The 21,078-nt window shown below is 37.3% G+C and overlaps 1 protein-coding gene across 1 annotated transcript in view; it reads right to left on the bottom strand.

The window, feature by feature from the left end:
- Window positions 1–11,375: 11,375 nt before the first annotated feature.
- The window catches only part of PRTG (protogenin), a 117,667-nt gene continuing 107,964 nt past the window's right edge, over window positions 11,376–21,078 (bottom strand). The window contains exons 16-20 of the mRNA XM_059180570.1: window positions 18,732–18,914; window positions 17,289–17,409; window positions 15,847–16,012; window positions 13,503–13,607; window positions 11,376–13,026 (exon numbers count right to left, since the gene is read on the bottom strand). Of these exons, the coding sequence (XP_059036553.1) occupies window positions 12,619–13,026; window positions 13,503–13,607; window positions 15,847–16,012; window positions 17,289–17,409; window positions 18,732–18,914 (983 nt within the window). The 3' untranslated portion in view covers window positions 11,376–12,618. The remainder of the gene's footprint in view (window positions 13,027–13,502; window positions 13,608–15,846; window positions 16,013–17,288; window positions 17,410–18,731; window positions 18,915–21,078) is intronic.

The following is a 21,078-nucleotide window of genomic DNA, read 5'->3' on the forward strand; positions in this document are numbered from 1 at the left end:
TAACCACTAATCTATTTTTGTGTCTATAGATTTGCCTCTTCTGAACATTCCAAACAAATGGAATCATACAACATGTGGAGTGTTTTTACCGGCTTCTTTTACTTAGAATGTTTTCAAAATTCATCCTTGATATAGCATTTATCAGTACTTCATTCCTTTTTATTGCTGAGTAACATTCCATTGAATTGATATACCATAATCCATTTAACCATTCATCACTTGGTAGACAAGTGGAAACAACTTTTTGGCTGTTACAAATAATGCAGTTATGAACGTCTGTACAAACTTTTGTGTGAACCTTTGTTTCCATTTCTCTGGCTATATAACTAGGTGTGAGATTTCTAGGTCAAAAGACAACTCTGCATTTAACTGTTAAACTATTCCATGGTGACTGCATCATTTTACATACCCACCAGCAATATATATGGATTCTAATTTCTCTATATCCTTGCCAACACTTGTTATTATCTTTTTGGTTATAGCTATCCTACAGGATATGGGGTCATATCTCATTGCCTTTTTGATTTATATTTCCAGTTCATCATTGCCTCTTTCTTCACATATCTTCCCTGCGGATTGTATTTTTTTAAGTATATCCTTTATTCACTCAGCAAGCATGTATGAGTGGTAAATTCTCTCAATCTTAATCTAGAATTATGTCTACTTAACTTTAACATTCAAATGATAATTTATCTGGGTATAGAATTCCACATTTTAGTTATTTTTCTTTGTGATGTTTTGAAGATACTATACAATCTTCTTGCTTCTTTTATTGTCACTGAGAAATCCTCCCACTGGAATCTGCGTCATCTCTTTTTCCCCCACCTCCTGCCTTTAAGTTCTTCAATTTGTCTTCAATGTTCTGCAGTTTTATTCAAACATCTTGGTGTGGACTTATTTTTATATTTCTAGAACAAGAGTTGTAATTCCCAAGTCTGATGATTTCATAAATTAGTCATTTTGTCTTTGAATATTACTTATCCTTCATTCTCTTTAGTCTTTCATTTTAGAGTGGCTGTCAGAAGTATGTCAGGTCTTCTCTGTTTATCTCGTTTTGTATTTTCTATTTCTCTGTGCTGCATCCTGCATAATTTCCTTACATCTATCTTTCAATTTTAGAATATTCTTTCAGTCTATTTTGTAGGCTATTTAACAATTTTCAAAAATTCAATGACTCTACCTTTTTATTTCTAGAAATTCTGTTCATTTTTCTAATATATTTATTAAAAATAGTTTCTTGTTCTCTTATGCTTTAATTCTTTATGTTCTCCACAGTCAACACAATATCATTTCAAGAAATTACTGTTCTATTTTTCAGTTTCCCTTTCATTTCCCAAATCAGGAATTTTTTTTAAAACATAAGAATTCAACTATCTTAAAAAAGCTTGTTTAGGTCATATTTTGTCTATCATTTCTAGATTTTCTAGTGGGAGCATTTTCAGTATTTGTTAACCTTTTAAAATAAGAATATTAAAAAACAAAAATAATTTTTAAAAAAACACTAACTCTTCATTATTTCTTTTTTAAAAAGATTTTATTTATTAGAGAGAGAGAGCATGAGAGAGAGAGAGAGAACAAGCATAGGGGACAAGCAGAGGGAGGAGGAGAAGCAGACTCCCCATGGCGCAAGGAGCCCAATGTGGGGTTCAATTCCAGGACCCCGACATCATGACCTGTGAAGAAGGAAGACACTTAACCGACTGAGCCACTACCGAGCACCCTGTCTTCACTGATTTTTCTTCTAATTACAAAAGAAAATCCAGCTACACATTTGTAAGTAACAGAGATCATGAAATCTACTTCATGCTCCTACTAGTAGGTGATCACTGTAACATCTGCATATTTTCCTCCAGTTTTGGGGGGCATATACCTACAAACATTTATAAAAATGGGCTCTTTCTGAAATAGCATTGTATGCCTTGATATCTTTTATCTTGTTAGATATAGATGTGCCTCCCGTTGAACGCCTGCAGAGTATTTCATACTATGGATATGCTCTACTTTACTTGAACATTCCATTATTTATAAACATTTAGGTCAATTTCTTTTTTACTCTTATCAGCAATGTTGTTATAAGAATCCTTGAATATTTATGAGTGCCTGTGCTATCATTCCTGTAGTAGTTCCTAGAAATGGGATTACTAGGTTGTAGGGTATGTGGTTTGAAAGTATTATGTAATACTGCAAAACTACTCTTCTAAAATTTAGCCAATTCCCCCACCCCTCCAATGGTTTATGAGCACTTATTTCCCCACATCCTTGCCAGCAATGGTTGTTATAAATCATTTTAGTTTTTCTCAGTCTGATGGGCAAACATGGTATTGTGTCATTTTCATTTGCATTTTCCTGATTGCTAGCAAGATAGAACATCTTTTTCCATATGTTTATTAGAATTTAGTTCTTTCTCTGTGGATTTCTAATCCACTGACAAATTTTCTTTTCCTTTGGACTTTTCCTTATTGACTTATAGGGACTTTTTGTATATTGATATTTTCTTCTATGTCTTACTTGCCTTTTGTTTATAATGTCTTTTGCTGTACAGATATTTTACTTTAAAAAAACAAAAAATTTTAACCTGAATTAGAACTGTGTCTAACTGGCTGAGCCCTTAGCTTTTAGGCTACTTACTCTTTAGTTCCTGAGGTGATCAGTCATCTACTGGAAAGGGGAAATTGTTATTTCCCTGCTGCTATGCAGTAAAATGACAGATGAAAACAATTCCTAGATCCCTAAAATAGGCTCTATTCCTGTTTCTTGGAGCGGACTCTATAATCATCCCATATAGGATATGAAAGTCATCATTCTATAAAGTGAAAGAAAACAAAAGGGAAAAAAAAAGTTTTTTTTTTCTTTTTTAACTAAGGAAAACTTTTATTTAAACTGTGCAATCAATCAGTATTTAGACAGCAGTTTCATAAACATTTTGGCATTTAAACTTTTACTTATTTTTGGCATGACCTGTAGGATAGTATGTAAACTACCCTGGGGAGGGGGGGGAAATACTAGGCAATATTTACTATGCTAGAAAAAGAAAACAAACCCACATTATTAAACAAAATATGTTTTAAGAAGACATTAAAAAGGTACATTCAAAATCAAGGCAAACATTTGCTTTCTTCATGCAATGGAGTTCACAGAGCTGATCCCCTGAGTCAAGTATAAAATTAAAATAGCTCAGCTCTAGAGTCCATTAGCTAGTCTGCAAATGTTGCCCTTACAAGAAAATGGTATACAGAGTGAAAGGATCCAGAACATCCATAATATGAAATATATAGCTGGCTCCCACACTTTCATTTAATTCACATCTTTGAAGAAAATAGAAAAAAAAAAACTGCGCATACATAGACATAAAATTTTGTCCAACAACAGCAACAAACAGACAAACTTAGGTAATATGTCCTCTATTCTACCGATAGGCTAAGGCAATGTGTGTGTATACCAGGCTTTGCAAATTCTTATAACAGGCTCAAGTCACTAAATCATTAATAATCATTTCATTTGCAAACAGAATTAATATAGAGTATGTGGTAACAGGAAGAAGAAGGTTTTAGGTCAAAATTTAAAATATTTTTGTTACTTTTAAAGATAGTTCTGTAGAAAAATATACTTCTGTAACATAAATTCTTAAAGATGGTTTGAAAGGACTGTGTCTACATACCATGAACTACTTACTTACAAGATATAAACTTGAGTAAATCAGCAGAGATGTTCAGATTCATGATAATCATGAACACTTCACAGGAAGCTTTAAAGGTAGAATCCGGTAAACTAGAATTTGATGCCAGTAGGTGTAGCCCTATATAAAATTCATTCCAAATAGTTTAGAGAAATGTTAAAGACGTTCCATAACCTTGAAAAAGTGGATGTGTAGATTAAGTAGGGAAGAAGCCTAAAGAGGCACTTTTCTCTTCACCCATCTACCCCTCCCAGGCTATTTGACTCTCTTTAAATCTTCAGAAGCCATATATATATATCTATAAATCAAAGTGGGGGGAACATCTAGGGGAGTAGAGAAGTGGCTGTAAGGCAGCCAGGCGGGACGGGGTTCTCACCAAGGCCAATACATGAGGCTTCCACACACTCCCTGCCCCCAGTCCACAGCTGCTCCCCTCTCAGAGCCCTCTGGGCACTGGACCAGGGTGAGTCACCTATCCGTGGATCCCAAGCAGGTGAAGGGAGGGCCCTGCGCTTACTATCCCCATCCTCCCATCCCAACCCCGCTCTGGGCACTGCATCCCCTCAAAACGCCACCGGGAGGGCAGAGCCATCCCGGGGAGTCACTGAGGGTGAGGACCCTGGGAAAGAGAATCCCATGGATAGCTGCCATCAAACTGTGCCTTACCTGCTCTTTGGTGCTGAAGGACAATTCACAATAACACAGTGACAACTTTTTTGACACTTACTCCACAAGTAAACTTCGTGTCTTTGTCAAGGATGTCTGGAGATGGAACCCAGTCACTGTGCTGTGGGGAAGCCTGAACCAGCCTTTCTGGAGAGACTCCGTGGGCCAGCACAATGGACAGGAACTAAGGTTCTCAGATGACATTCCCCCCATCAACACCAGATTTGTTTCTATGGTGACTGCTCTACAGTTAATATTGGAAGCTGCAGTATCCTTATTGACATCTTATCTCATAGTATTCTACCTTCAGTGTAGCAGTCTTGAAGCAAGTTCCCTGGTCTATTGTCTAACTTTCAACCAAAAAAGTCTCCACAATAAATGCAAACTAGAAGGAAGGAGAGGTCCTTGCTTTAGATTTGAGTTTTGACTACTGTTTGAAAAACCAAGATTCCAGGAAAGATGTTAGGCATCTAAAGTTAAAATTATAAATTCATGAGTCTTGTTCTCATGGACTTTATAAACCAAAAGGAAAAGTGGACATTAGACAGAAATATAAATATAAAATGTAAATACAGATTTTTAAGAGTCATATTAAACTGATATTTAAAAAAGCAAGATGTTGCATAATTAGAAAGTCTATCCAAGTTATCCTAGTTAGCTATTTATAGAATGCTTTTCATAAGAAATTTCATTTCTGGCAAGTCTTAAAAGATCTTTAAGTTTAGTAGCTGTGAGGGTTTGGGGCGCATTTAAATAAAACTTGATAATCTCTATGGTGAACTTTTTTTACTATGAAAAATCATGAAGAATAATATTTAATACTTTTTTTTGCTTTCTTGATATATAGCTTAAATTACAAAATGTATCAGTTTAAAGGGTAAGTTTTGATAAAGTTTGGTAATTGTATACAGTCATGTAAATAGCACCATAATAAAATGTAGAAGAGTATCCTCTTTAAAAAAAAAATGAAAGATTTAAATTGACGTAAATTCCCATTTCCTTTTGTAGACTTTCCTACATTACAGATGGGTGGGGTTTTTTTGGTTTTTGTTTGTTTGTTTGTTTGTTTTTAAAGGTTTTATTTATTCATTTGACAGAGATCACAAGCAAGCAGAGAGGCAGGCAGAGAGAGAGGAGAAAGCAGGCTCTGGAGCAGAGAGCCCAATGCAGGGCTCGATCCCAGGACCCGGGGATCATGACCTGAGCTGAAGGCAGAGGCCCCAACCCACTGAGCCACCCAGGCGCCCCAAGATGGGTGTTTAAATACTAGTCTTTATCTTTTAACAACCACTGTCTTCTATTAGTTTTTGGTGCATATACAGGAAATGCAAACATGTTTCATTTTAGCACAGGCAAAATGTAATTGAAAAGGCTGACCTATAAAGAAAAAAAATCCGTTAAGACTATTTCACAACCTTATAGAAATGACTTTCAGATTATAATAATTTACACTTGAATTTCCTTTTAAGTCTTCACAGTACTATTGCTTCATTCTGCACATCCCCTCATTTGATGATTAGAGATGGAACAGAAATAGGTTGAGAACTTTCCTACCAAACAATTCTCAAAATGGTAAATGATTAGAATTTAGGTGGTCCAATAACTAAACTTACACTTATTCTATTATAGGACTCTCCCTCAGCTTTGCTCTCTCCTCAACTAGTGTGAAGAATTAGTTACACTGTAACTCATATAAAAACTATCGACTCCAGATCTAGCAGGAAGGATGACAGGTTATATGCCTGGTTTTTTCCAGTGAGTAAATTCCTACTTGGATGTGGGGATTATAGAAAAATCACACAAGATGAAACCGAATTCTGAACACCTAATCTATTAGGCAAATGCTTAAAAAGATAAGGACTCCAGAAACCATAATTACCTTATTTCTAATGCAACCTTAGGCACAAACATCAGTTTTCAGGCAATATTGGTTAAGAGAAATTGAAGGTTTTAACAGAGAAAAGAGAGAGGTTAGGAGATGACAAGAGGTAAGTTATGGCTCAGCCTCCTAAATTCCTCCTGTGAATAAAGGACACAACTAAGATTTCTGTTGATTGGCTATTACTATGTGGACAGGTTGTGTTGGTACAGCAGAAGGCACCACGAGCCTGAGTAATTAAATATAATTTCGTAGCTGAGAAAATACATCCTAGTAGAAATCCTATCAGCTTTGGAAGTAGACCAACTCGGGTTTGTAACTTGAGTAAGCAACTTAACCAGCTGTGATCTTTGGCAACTTAGACATTTTAAACCTTAGTTTCCTAATCTCTAAAATGGGGGGAATATTTGCCTCACAGAATGTAGTAGTTTGCAGGAATGAAGCACATATTTGGCATAGCACATCTGCTCAGTAAATCACATTATCTCTTCCTAGAGACTGGGATCAAAAGCAGCTGAAAAATGACCAGCACGTTATCCCTACTCAGAATATCATCATGTCTTTACCCTATAATGGAGATAGCTGTATCTCCTTAGTTAAGACATACTGAAAATTAGGGTTAGAATTAGAAACTATCTTTCAAAACAGAAAGAAGGCTTGACTTGAACAATCCAGGAATTAGAACCAACTAGAGCTGTGGAATGTAAAGCTCTCCAGGGAAAGGCACAACTGAAATCAAAGACAGAGCATGACAAGAAAAACACCACTGCCTCAGATGCACACAAGCTGGAGAGGTGAGTGGAGGCTCCTGCTGAGGTTGATGGGAAATCGAGGGATTACCAAACTGAAAAGAAAACAGGTGGTGAAGCTTAAGAAATAAACCTGACTTAAAAGTAGAAAGGGGGCATGTTGCAAATATGCTTTTAGAAGATGAAGAATGAGCATGAGCATGATCTTGTTCATCTACTGAGTCCCATGTCTGAGGTCTTTTTTGCCTCAATCCTCCGCCGGCAACAAAATTACTTAAGAGAAAAGCAGAAATTTCAGCTATAGTAGAAACAGTTATCAAAAATTTCTGATGTTTCCATAAATTTCAGGAAACTTTCTGTGAAATGCATAGATCTCAGACATTAATTTATGAAGCACATATTCAAAAAAGTTTAAAGCTGAATTATTTTTGCAAGCAATCTAGAGAGGGAGTTTAATGTGTACACTTGATAAGCTATAAACCAAGGTATTCACAGCTTTGAAATTTTGAAGATCTCTAAAGGGTACATGACTTCAGACTGCCAATCTCTGTAATGCAGCCGACATTTTGTAGAAATCAGAATTCTACAGTAATAATGTGTCTACAGGAGGCAAAATAGTGGCCACCCACATAAGTGCATGCCTGAATCCTTGGACTCTAAATACGTTACCACACGGGGCAAAAGGACTTCGCAGATGTGATTAAGTTTAGGATTCTAAGATGGGGAGATTATCCTGGATTATCCAAGTAGACCCAATGTAATCACAAGAGTTCTTAAAATTGGAGAACCTTTTCTGGTTAGGGTCAGAAAAAGAGATATAAAAATGGAAGCAGGGTCAGAGTGATGCTACACTGCTGGCTTTGAAGGTGGAGTCCACAGCCTCTAAAAGCCAGGAAACAAAACAAAACAAAAAAACGGATGTTGATTTTATCCCAGTGAGACCTGTGTCAGACCTGTGACCTACAGAGTGGAAGGTAATAAATCTGTGTTGTTTTAAGGCCATCAAGTTTGTGGTAAATTGTTACAGCAGCATTAAGAAAATACAGCATCTGTCTGATAAAAATGCAAGACTGTCATAATCCTAAACAACTTCAAAGCCTTAAAATGGGAAACAGCCTGACAAGATTAAAGCCTGCAAACATACACATTGCATTAGCCTGTGATCTGGTATCCTGAGCATAAATCAACTTAACACAGAATTCTATGTATATGTTCTTCTAAACATCAGTAACAGTTCAACAAGTTGGCAACTGGTTGTATATGGAAATCTCCGGAACCCTCTACTCTTTGCTCACAGCCCACAAAAATTATTCTATTAAACCAAAGCAATTTTAGCAGAGAGCCATGTGGCAAATTGTCAGGAACACAGTTTACAAAATACAGGTTTAGTCTTAGAATGATCATGACTCTTTCCATACAGTTGAAACTTTTTTTTTTTAACATTCAGTATTAAAAATTTACATTCAACGAAATGGAAACATACATGTGAATCACTACAGCTACCACTGAAATGGAGCCACATCTGGATATTCTTACATTAAAAAAAAAAAAAGATACTTTCAATTCCATTTTTCGGACACTCTTCAAAGGTGTCTCCATATGGACCTTAACCATCGATCCTGAGTAGTCAACACCAGCAAGTTTCCGGGAGAAGTCCTTATCAAAGTCTAGACAAACTAATGCAAATCACTGTCACTGTTATCAATGTTGGCAGTGCTCTTGTTTGAAACAAAGCCAAATAAAAGGCATTTCACCGAGGACCAAGGATCGAATTTCCCTGGTGTGCCAAAGCCAATCTTTTAAAAGCTACTTATTTAGTGGATAAAGCTGTGTCTTTACTTTTAGGCTAATCAAAATATAAAACCCCCGATTTCATAAAAAAAAGATTATGGTTTTACCCAAGGTTCCCCCTCAAGTTTGAAACACTAGGGTCCTTGATGCTGTTAAAATATTTCAACTTATGGACAACTTTAAAGGGCACAGCCATTGAAGGACAGTCTACTTAAACAGTGATACGATTTGTTTGCCCACTGTATGTCACTGCTCCCAGGAGATGAGAACGTCCCTATTATTTTGGGACTGCCTCAACCTTCTGAGTTAAACAGGTAATGCTTTAAGCAGAAGGAAGACGGCACAGGCTAATTCAGAGGTTACCATATGCTCTGGAATGGAAAAACTTGCTGAGATTTCTGTTGACATCTCACACTCAAGGTGCTTAGGAAAGTAATCACATCATTTGGCAAAAACATCCTGTGGCTGAATCAGCAGACTTGATGGAAAGTCCCTATGTATGCTATTTGGATACAGACTGGGTTCTGGAGAGACAATTTGGTTGACATAAAAACAAGAAACAACAGTTTAATGTACAACTAAATCTGTCTATATGCGGAGGTAATCTTAAATATCTTTGGTTTTTTTATAATTTGCTGATAAAAAGTACTTGAATAAAACACTGATAAATACCAACATAAATTGTATTGCTTTTAATTATGTAAACTTAGCCCTTTGATATCTTTTACTACTAAAGCTAGAGTCCTATCAGCCTCTAAATAAATTTATTTCAAATCTGCTCATCTTTACCTCCTTACAGGCTAATCTATATATTTTAATGGTCTTTGGTATGAAAATACTGATGAGCAGTATCTCATAATATTTGGCATAAAAATGGCATGCGTGTATCAGTACTTACAGCAAATAAGTCTTTGGAAAAGAAAATAATTACCATTTGCGTATTAACCCCGTTGGAATGAAATGCCATGAAGTAACACCACTATGAGAGATGAATGAGAAACTTCACTTTTAGTTACAGTTTCATACTTAAGACTTCAAAGAAGCTAGCTTTGGCCAAGTAAAAAGAAGTCTTTGGTGTATACTAAACATCTTATTTAATGAGACCAAAATACATATCTTTGGTGAAAATATTTTTTTTCTCTCCAACAAGTAGTTTCAACAATTTAAAAGTACTTTATTCTAATACTGTATATGAGGATTTACTTGCTGAAGAAAAAAAAATTACACTTGAAATTCTTTGGAACTATCTGCTGGTAAAGAAATCATTTTAAATGCTCTGGTAACAATAAGGTAGTTGAAATTACTAGTCTATTTAACTATAACAATCAATATAAACCCTATTATTTTGGGTTAGTAACTACTTATATAAGCTTCAGACCTATAGATGTTTCTAGTTAATTCAATTTTGAGGGGAAATTAGAGTCAAATTTTTACTTTCTGCTGAAATTTCTTTGGTAACAGGATTATTATGGAAAAAATCTGTATAAGAACAAAATGAAAAGGTGAAAGAGTAAAAATGTACTGGTAAATAATTAGAAACAGTTATAGCCTAAAGATCTATAATAACTATGGGCCTATTTATCAAAAAAAAAAAAAAAAGAAAGAAAGAAAGAAAAAAAGAAAAAGAAAAACAAACAAAATACTTTCCTCAAGGACTTTCAGATCATCTTTTTAGGTTTTTAAAAATGATTCAAATTCATGCAGTCCTGGACACATCTTCCATAACCATGATGGATGATGTTTCAACTTTAGATTTTATCTGCCTTTTAATGAAAATTTAAAAAATAAAACAAACTCCTTGTATTCCTTAATTTTGTATGCTGATAAAAGTTGGCCCCACAAAACTACTTACGAACCAAAAGACACCATACCCTGTCAGTTTGCCCATGCTCGCATGAGGCAGCTTAAAAGTAACAAAATGTTCCCTGAGTACAGGAAAAAAAATAACACTAGAATAACTTTAAAAGGAGGTAGTATAAAACAGGAGCTATAAAGGCAGGAGCAGCATTTTTCCTTGCCTCAGATTGTTCACCTAAAGCTCTGCTTTTTTTGTTTTGCCAGGAAGCCCATACTTAGATAACTAAAGGGGGACTTTGAATTTAGTTCACAAGTGGTTGCTGGCACTTAATGTTGATCTGCTTCTGAACACATCCAGTTTGGCACAAAACCACAGATTAAGAAACAATAAGAGAGGCATCATCAGACACAGGGATAGGCAATGGCAGAGGTGGGACTAATACCCAGGAACATTCTTTTGATTTTAGAATGCCATTTACATCACTTCCTCACCATCACCCCACCCCACCACACCCCATAAACCAAAGGTTTCAAGGGGAAACCCATGAAGATTCCTTTTAAAATAAAGCTCAGAAGTCATTTCCAAATAATGTGAAGAAATACCAAAAAACATGGGGCCCCTCTCTACGCCATGTGTTTAATTTTCTTTTTCCTTTTTCACTGCTGGTTACCTAGTAGGTAACTGTCTCATGACTGAAAGAAGGTCTATTCTATGTGGCTGAGTAAACAGTTTGCTGATTTCAAACCAGCAAGAGGATTAACTCACTCCTGGAGTTAGGATAACTCACTCCTGGAGTTAGCATTCCTCATTCACAGCATTGACACGAAAAGAAGATTATAGAGCACCAAATTCTCTTAAGAATTCAAGAAAATACAAACAAGGTGGTAGAGCTCTGAACACTTATCCTTAAACCAAACCTGCGTGAAAACAAACTAAAGCGCTTTGATAAGATACTATACCATCAAAATAGTTATTGATAAAATCCAAGAAACTCTTAAGGCAACTTTCTGTACTCCTGTCCTGAACAATTTCATGAATATTAAAAAGGTATAAGGCAAAGAATTTCATAATACATAATGGAAGGCACTGTTACCATGATATCCTCTAGTTTATTTTATGGTCTACTTGCATTTATCTTTTATCTTTATTCTTAATATTTAATGAAATTTCTTTACCCTTTTTTTTTTTTAAGTCAAGGTGGGATTAAAAAACAAAACTCTAACCAATTCTCTTTAAAAATGGAGTTTTGCAACTAACATTGGAAATGGTGAGGATGCTTTGCAAACTAGACAGTGCAGGCTTTGGCCGACCATCAGGCAAAGGGGAAGGTAGAAAAGGCACGGCTCTAGGCAGCTGAGGTTTGGGGTACAGCAGGTAAAGCACTCTAGACTCTAATGCCCAAAACAGAAAGGCCCTTGAAGCCAGAGTATTCCCTATATGCTACTGAAGAGTTCTGTTCTCAAAAGAGACACTCTTTGTTTTGGTCATTCGTTAAAATCAGCAGTCCCACTTTTTCTCTACTCAGTGGTTCGACAGTCCTCATAGCAGAGGTATGACATTCTCCAAACCATGCAGATGTCATAGTTTTCTTTAAAAAAAAAAATCAGAGCTTCAGATAAACATTCTTACTCATATACCTATATGACTCCTTTGATCACACACACTACACATACAGCAATGAAAACAAAATGCTACTAGGAAGTATCATTGGTTATGGAGCGGAGATCAACTATCACAACACACGAGGTAACAAAGTTGTCTTCGGAGTTTGCCATCTGGCAAACTGAGGTAGATAGTCAGCAAAGGGGTTTTCAAAAGTCTTCCCTTTGCTCCAGTGACATATTTTATAATCCAGTCAAGTATCTAGACTGTCTTTTCACATTGCTGACAACAAAACATTCAAAATACATTGTTTAAACATAAAAAATGAAAACACATTCAAAAAAAAAAAAAAAGCTGAAATACCCAATAAGACATCAAGATTTTCACAAAAGGCTTTGGCTCCCTGTTCCTTGTCCTTCGAACAGACTTAGAGGTGAGAATACCTGAACATGGCTGTCTAGATTGGAAAATCATTTTTGTCAAAGCGCAGCATGGCAGACGGCGGCTGCAGACCCGAAGAAGTCGTCTGCTCGGCATCCGGGAGCATGGCTGGGTCTTCACACTTCTTCACAGAGCCATCCCCACCTGAATCACTGCCGGTGAAGGAACTGGAGGTCAGGGGCGTGGTGCTGATAACTGAGGACAGGTGGATCTCATCATTGGACTCATGGGAGAACCTTCCAGAATCCCCAGTCTCGTGGCTGCCTTCACTGTTTGCGGAGTGCTCCGTATCAGCGGCAACACCACCAAAGGGCCTTGGGAAGCTGGTGGTCTGACCTGGGGAGCTGGGGGAGTCTTCATCACTGATCAACACAGTGGTGCCTGGCTGGTAAAAGCACACTGCTTGAGTAAATCTTCTTTGAGGCTAGGCAAAAACACATAAAACACTGTTAGTGATGGCAGGGTGCTCTGGGAAAAATAATAGATATGGTTTTACATACCCTATAGATTCTGAGATAGTCATCTGTTCAAGGACATGGGTGAAAGGTCATCATCAGGAAGAGATGATCTAGGTCAGTAGTTCCCTCCCCGAGTGGTAACCCATCAGAATTACTGGGGCAAGTGAAGTGTCCAAAGGCTTCTTCAGTGATTTTTTGAAGCTTACTCCTGCCATATTCCTTCCTCCACTGCCACCCATTCCCTGCTGAAAACCACAGCTCTGATTACTTTCCAACTACCACTTCAGTGATCACGCATCATGGCTTTCCACAGAGTTATGCCCCAAATTAATAAAATCATATCCAGACAGAACATGAAAATTAAGGCCTTCATTTACACTTTTTAATTATCATTTCATGATACCATGAGCTGCCAAAAATTTTTCTCATTAAGTTGGGTTACCTGGTCAACTTTTATCTTCTTGGAATCTTGGAAAAATAGCCATTTTTTCTTAGAGTTGTTTTTAATTATAGGACCATAGCTATTAATTATCAGGTCAGTTCCTCCCTGGAGAAATAAAAGGAGAAAATAGAAATACTACAGATTTCAGTTTATTATATGTAGTATACAAAATTTTTAAATGTTAAAATAAAAAACCGTCAGGGACACATCACTATTTCTTCTTTTACACAAGCAGTACCCCCACAAATTCAGGGTGTTTGTCAGTGATCAAAAAGATGTAATAGATTTAATCTTCAGAGATATATATGCTGAAGTATTTGGGATGAAGTGTAATAATTCCAAAAACTATTTCCAAATGTTACAGCAAACAAAAATACATAGGAATATGTATGACAAGGCATTGACAATTATTTGTGCATTCATTACATCACTCTTTCAGTCTTTCCACATATCTGAAAAACGGGAAGTTTTGGGAAGCGGTTGGGAAGAAAAAACCGTGGTCCTGCATGTGCTCAACAAAATGGCAATAAATGGAAGATCAGCTCTTGGGCTAAGCCAAGGACACAGAGAGACCTGATTTATCTGCTTTATACAGATCCCCACTCCAAAAAGGCCTCTTTTCACTTAAGATTCTCTCTCTTTTCTCCCCATGTCCTCCCCATGCTGCTTCTCCGAATCCTTTCTCATGCCCAAGGTAGTTCCAAGGTAGTAAAAAGAGAACCCCAATGTGCTTTAGTACTTTTTATGCTTATTTGGAAGTTTTAGGTTCCAGTGTTCTAGATTAACTGGAAATAAGTGGAATGGCTTACACTGGTTTCAGAAAATAAAAGCTAAATCAAGTTGCAAACAATAAAGACAACAGGAGCAACGAAATGAAGTCATTATTACTTACTCATAATATATATAGTATATTACACTGTACTAGATTTGAGTAGCTTGCATTTGTTAAATATAACTATATTAAATTTAATAGCAGGGGCAACTGGGTGGCTCAGTCGGTTAAGCATCTGTCTTCAACTCAGGTCATAATCCCAGAGTCCTGGGATTGAGCCTTCCATCATACTCCTTGCTCAGTGGGGAGAGCCTCTTCTCCCTCTGCCTACTGTTCCCCAGCTTGAGCTAGCTCTCTTGGACAAATAAATTCTTTAAAAAAATTTAGTACCAAAACTTCCTGAAATTTTGTTGTATTTCTGTTATTCTAAATTTTAGGGAAGGGTTGGAGAGGAAGGATTTAGACCAGGATTTGTTAAGCTTCCTCTGTAAAGGGCTAGATAGTAAATATTTTAGATTTTGCGGGCCTCATATGGCCTATATCTCATTTTCTCTTTTATTTTTGTCCTTCAAAGTACCCTTTAAAAAAGGTGAGAAACAGGGGGCCCCTGGGTGGCTCAGTGGGTTAAGGCCTCTGCCTCCAGTTCAGGTCATGATCCCAGGGTCCTGGGATCGAGCCCTGCATCGAGCTCTCTGCTCAAAGGGGAGCCTGCTTCCTCCTCTCTCTCTCTCTCTGCCTGCCTCTCTGCCTACTTGTGATCTCTGTCAAATAAATAAATAAAATCTTTAAAAAAAAAAAAAAAAGGTGAGAAACATTCTTAGCTCATATAAAAACAGGCTATGGGCTGGCCTGGGATGGGCTACAGTTTGTGGATACCTCGTTTACACCACATTGGCTGCAAGAGCTATTATAATAATGCACACTATCTAATGTTGCAATGTGACCAAAAATAATTTTCATTTGGTGTCCCTAATGCTTATCTCTGTACTATTATTACATATAGTAGGACATGAAGTAACATCATCCAAGGACACATCTTTCTTGTGTCCAACTTCCTCAGGCCATAATAGGAAGGATCTTGAAACATCTATTTAGATAGTCTATATTTTTAAAAACATAGTTTATACCTGGAATGTTCTAATGTCCATGGCAGTTAAAAAAAAATCAAATGAAGTATGAAAATGGATTAATAAAAAAATTGCCCACTGAGTAAATACAGGGCAATCCAAATTGTAGTAAATATAGACTAATGACCCTCTGTTCTTATCTAAAACATGTTAGCTCTACATAATCCCATCTAATTGCATTTATGTTGTTTTTTCATTTTTTCCCCCTCTATCTCTTTAATCTTTTATTTCTTTATCTTTTATCCATCCCTATCTTTATCTCCCCATATATATTATGTAAGGAAGGATCTGGGTGAAACTGTTTTGTATTCCCTCAAGTAGAATATGGATGTAATATGTTCAACATACAATTTTTTAGTAAGCAAATCTCACATACCAAGCTGTGAGATGGGAAGGGAACGGAGGGAAGGATTACACAGCAGATCAGTATCTCAGCTCAGAGTACCTTTGCATCAATGAAGCTGTTTGGCATTATCATTGGTATTAAGGATTCTTCATGTTCTACAACTCCCCCCAGGTTCTTTCCAGCTTCATTTCCACCGGCTAGAGAGGTACTGGTGCAAGATAACTGCTGAGTTCCATTCTGTGCTGTCTTGGAAGCAGATGACTTCCTGAAATATTGCAAGCAAAGGAAATCTTCCAATTTTACAGGAGATCTGGACAAATGTACCAAATTTGGCCTATAATCACGACTTTGCAAACAGTGAAGTTCTTCAATGCTTATTTCTCAAATACCTTTAGAAACTGAGTATTAGATTTTTACCTCAAACTCACTCCCGCAAACTTTTATGATTTGAGGACACGTCTTTCTTTTAGCCCCAATATTTGCTTACAGAAAATTATTTTTTACACTTACTAAAAACCTTAATATTTACAAAGTACTATTAATTATTGCTGTTATTTACTTCACAGTTACACAGAAATTATAATTTTAAGATTTACGGGTTCTCTCTCAAGTCTGCCTGAATGTCACACTAACATAACAACTCACTTGCCAGTTAATGATGGCAAATTTACAGTAGCACTTCTGGAAGATTTAAACAACACTAAAACAATGTACGTAAATATTTTATTTGTACAGAAAGATTTTATAAAAATATTCTTCAAGTGAGAAACCTGTACAGCAAAACTAAGCTGTTAAATATACAAAAAGATGTTAGAATTCTTTAATAGAGTATGTTTCCTGAGTATGTTTTTATACACAAGTACCATACAGAAAGAATAAATCTCGATAGTCAATACTAATGCAGGGAGTCTAGTGATAAGGATTATCTGAAAATAGTGTGTTTCTGACCTTGTATTAAATACAGTAAACAACCTTAAAATAAATGAAAGCAAGAGCCAAAATATAAAAGGTCAGAATTAGACAAACTTACTGAATGCTGAGAATTTAGCTGAAGTCAAACTACAAAGGAGACCGCTTAACAGAGTTTCCAGAGGACAAATCCCTAGTTATTACATTTATTTTAACCCCATGTCTGGAGAATCCCAAACATATGTCCTATGGAAATAAGGGAGGAGCTCTCAACGGAAGACTGCTTAGATATGAAAATATTCCAGACAGTAAGAAATCTCCTCAATCAGCATAAGCATCCGACTAAGTGTGCCATTTTAAAAAAGAAACCAAAGGATATACTTTGTACTTCTCAAAATAAAAAGGAAATGAAGAAACTAGGGCCTCATTTAAGAACATTTTATTGGCACAGTAACTTTTTCAAATGGAAAAGTGAGCACATCTCTATAGCAATTAAGAACTCAAGTAACATTATTTTAAAATGGAAAATCCCAGTTATTCTAGAAAGCACTTGATTTCAATTTGCTTCTCATAGTTACTGTAATTTAAATGTTTTTTTAACCACCTCAGCATGGCTAGCAATGGAAACACACCTGGCTTTACTTCGGTATATCAGGATGAGAACACAGATGAGGATGCAGGTCAAGGCTATGCCAACGCCTACAGCAATGCCAGTCATTGATTTTTGGTCCAGATGGTAGTAGCCTGAATAAACTAGAAACAGAAACACATTAACTCAGTATCAATCACAAAAATAAACGATCCCATTTAAGTCAAAGATAGCTGTTTGCTTTTCTATAATTTTTCTACCTCTCCTGGGAGAATTTTTTACTGTATCTGTGTCTAAGCAGAAAAGACACATATTACTCTTTTTATCAGTGATCTCAAAGATCAGTTATATTCCCATATTGAAGATTCCAAATATGAGTTCTAAATACCATATTATTGTATCAAAACATGAACATCAGTTAATAACTTTTAATGCTTTGGTTTCCTTGAACCAAAGGGCAGCTTTCATGTCCTGCTACCTTAAAAGCAGATCTGCATATTAAAGATGAGTTTCCTGTGTTTTCTGCATTTACATAGCAGTGCTCCTCTAACTTTAATGTGCACACGACCACTAGAGGGTCTGTTAAAATACAGATCCGGATTCACTATGTCTGGGGTGGAGCCCATGATTTTGTACATCTAACAAGCTCTTGGGTAACACTCATGCTGCTCGTCCCTAGACACTCTGAGCAGCAGGTATTTGAGAAGTGACTATGACTTGCTCTCCTTTGCCATGATAAGGGAGCTGCCCCCGTTACCTCACTGCAATGCTTAAACCTGTCTGCCTTGCCTTTCTCTTTCTTTCTCCCTCCCTGTTTCTCTCTTCTCTCAACACCCCCTACACACACACACACACACACACAGGCACTGAATGACTCTCATCTGAGGAGCTATAAGCCCTTAATCCTGTTGAGTTCAGCTGGCATTTCCTCCATTTAAAGCTCCCAGGGAACTCCCCCTGAAGAGAAGGAAAGGAAGGGGTCTTGATCTGTACCACAGGGGGGGTCCTGGCTTCCTTCGGGCCAGGACAGTTGCCCTGGAGTGAGGGTGGCTCTTTAAAGACACTACTTCCAACTGCTCTTTGGACAGAGAACTTTCTCTCCGGAAAGGCTGTTTTTCTGTGGTAACAACTCTTAATGAAAACCATGCTCTCTGCTTAAACACCACAACCAGCACAGCTGTTTATTTCCATGGAACCTCCCTGGAAGCCTCCTGCCGTCAGTTTTTGGACCCCGTGGCTCGTCTGTCTGGGACAAGGAGTAACTGGGACACAGTGGTCTGAAACGGAGCTGATTCGGAGGTAAGTCTATTTCCCCTGTAAAGTGCCAGGAACGGCCTGTAGCCCCACAGCATCCGGACAGCACCGCCAGCGACAATTCAAGAAACCAAGTGCAGGGATGCCGCTGCCATGGGGAGAGAAGCAGTACAGTGCAGGAGAGCGGAAGGAACACTGATCTAAGAAAGAGCAATGAGGACGGCATACAGACCTTTGGCATCAGCTGAATCCAAACGCTTGGGCCTCTGATTAGATTCAGAGGTTTCCTTTGGAAGGACTGCCAGCTCCACAGAATTTGAAAAGGGTCCTTCTCCCACCTCATTAGATGCAGATATCTTGACAATGTACACGTTTCCTGCCACCAGGTTTTCTAACAGAGCCATGGTTATTGCCCCTATAAATAGATCAATTACTAGTTAAGTAAAACTTATCTTTATTCATTCTCTCAAACACACCATCATGACCCTTTATTTAATAAATATTCTTCTGATTATAAAAGGAATACCATGTTCATGGCAGCTGCAAAAAAAAAAAAAAAAAAAAAAAAAAGAAATGTTTTAACTACTTATGGTAATCAGTGTGGCCAATGATCTTGTTCTTAAATTAGAAACAACACAATTATTTTTGGAAGTATGAATATATTTCTTGCTGGTCCATCATTATCTAAAATTTCTTGAAAATAAATAAAAAGGAAAAGGCCAATGTTATATTGGAATCTCAGAGTGTTGAAGATCTGGACCTCTGATTAACTACTAAAACTACCACCAGTAATCTGCCCAGAATCTACTTCTCTCCAAAGTCACCGTCACCAGAATTTATATATGATATTTGGTATCAAAGGCATTTTCTCTGTTGGCATGATGGCTAAGAAGGATTCCTATGTGCGTACTGCTATTCCTTGAGGGGTCTTTCTGCTCTTGGTTCTGCCACAGCCCTGAAGTACTTTTTTTACAAAAGAGACTCCCACCCTAAGAATGAACTCTAATGTTAAGAACGCAGGTGTAACAGAATTCAACCACAAAGTTATTTTGGCACGGACTGCATTCATGAGTCGATATTCACAGGGAGCCTAGCTTCCCTCAGGTGACATCATCTCACTTTTTCCCCAACTCAGAGCATCCTTGCAATAGCTTTGAAGAACTTACGATAGCTTGTAGCAGTCCCCTTCCAGGTCAGACTGGACTATTCTCTTACACTTGCTAGCGTATATTTCACTATGCAGTGAAATGTGGGGTAATCTCAAAGCTCAGGTCATGATTCAGAGGCCACCTGGGAGGTCACATGGTGTAAGGCAGCTCAACCAAGCAGCTATGTGAGGGCTGAACATGGCTTGTTTTCATGTTCTCTGGTTTCAGCTTGGCCTGAATAGAGTGTGAGCTACTTGAATGCACAGCTGTTAAATAAACAAACTGACCCTTACTTAGAATCACGAAGAATGTTTGTACAGTTACCATGTTCTCAGACAGGTGAATTAAAATCAAAGATGTATTGTGATGTGAAGGATGAACATTTCAATTTCCTCACAAGAGTTACATAAATAAACTGAGTTTCCATTTTAGCATAGAATACTTCACATTTAATTTTTTAAAATGCTTGGCAAAAACTAGTCCCTACCTGAAACTGAAAGTCTTTTCATTTTGAAAAGATCTTACTTATTTATTTGAGAGGGAGTGAGAGGGAGAAGCAGGCTCCCTACTGAGCAGAGAGGCTGGCGATGCAGGGCTCCATCCCAGAAGTCCAAGATCATGACCTGAGCCAAAGACAGAAACCTAACTGATGAGCCAGCTAAGGTGCCTCAAAGAATTTCTTAAGTTCTATAAGCAGATGAGCTGAGCTGTGTGGATGTGTGCAAGTGCTCCCCTTCCTTCCACAGTCTTCTTTCACACAAAAAAAGGGAAACTAACACTTTGGCTCCTCTATGAGGAAAAAAAAAAAAGCAGTTCACTCAAAGCAGTTCCCAAATACTAAAGTGATCTGCCTGTCCTTCTATTCACTCAGCATGCTATCTCAATCTCACTTACTGTGTTGATGCCAGCCCCCTGCCTTTCATATGTGTCTGAATCTTCAGCTTATTTTAGGAGTTTCAGAAACCAGACAGAACAATAGCCTCAGTGTTGGATCAATGCTGATCAAATGCTGGCATGCTACCAACAAAGTAATTTGTGACTTGGGGCACATTACTGAACTTTAATTTCCTCATGGGGGCAATAATTCCCACCTCAAATAGTTTTTATAAAGGATTAAATAAACTACCATTGGCAAGTCTCCGACATAAGTATATACACTCAATGAAAGTGAGTCTTCCTCTTCACCTCTGACTCTCCCTTCTTCCTCTTCTGAAGGACAGAAATTTTTTTCACATTTGAACAGCTTAAGGTGGCTGGCATAATGCTTGGACAAGATAATTCTCAGGAAATGCCAACTGAACTTATATTAAAATATGAGCTATCTGTCACCAAAGGAGTGTTCATTGAGGATAAAAAAGCACGGGGTTAAGATTCTGAGGTTGGAGAAGTGCTCCAGAATGCGGTCTTAGAACTTATTTCTGTCTACATTCT

This window comes from Mustela lutreola, chromosome 7 (assembly GCF_030435805.1).
Source record: "Mustela lutreola isolate mMusLut2 chromosome 7, mMusLut2.pri, whole genome shotgun sequence".
Lineage (NCBI taxonomy): Eukaryota > Metazoa > Chordata > Mammalia > Carnivora > Mustelidae > Mustela > Mustela lutreola.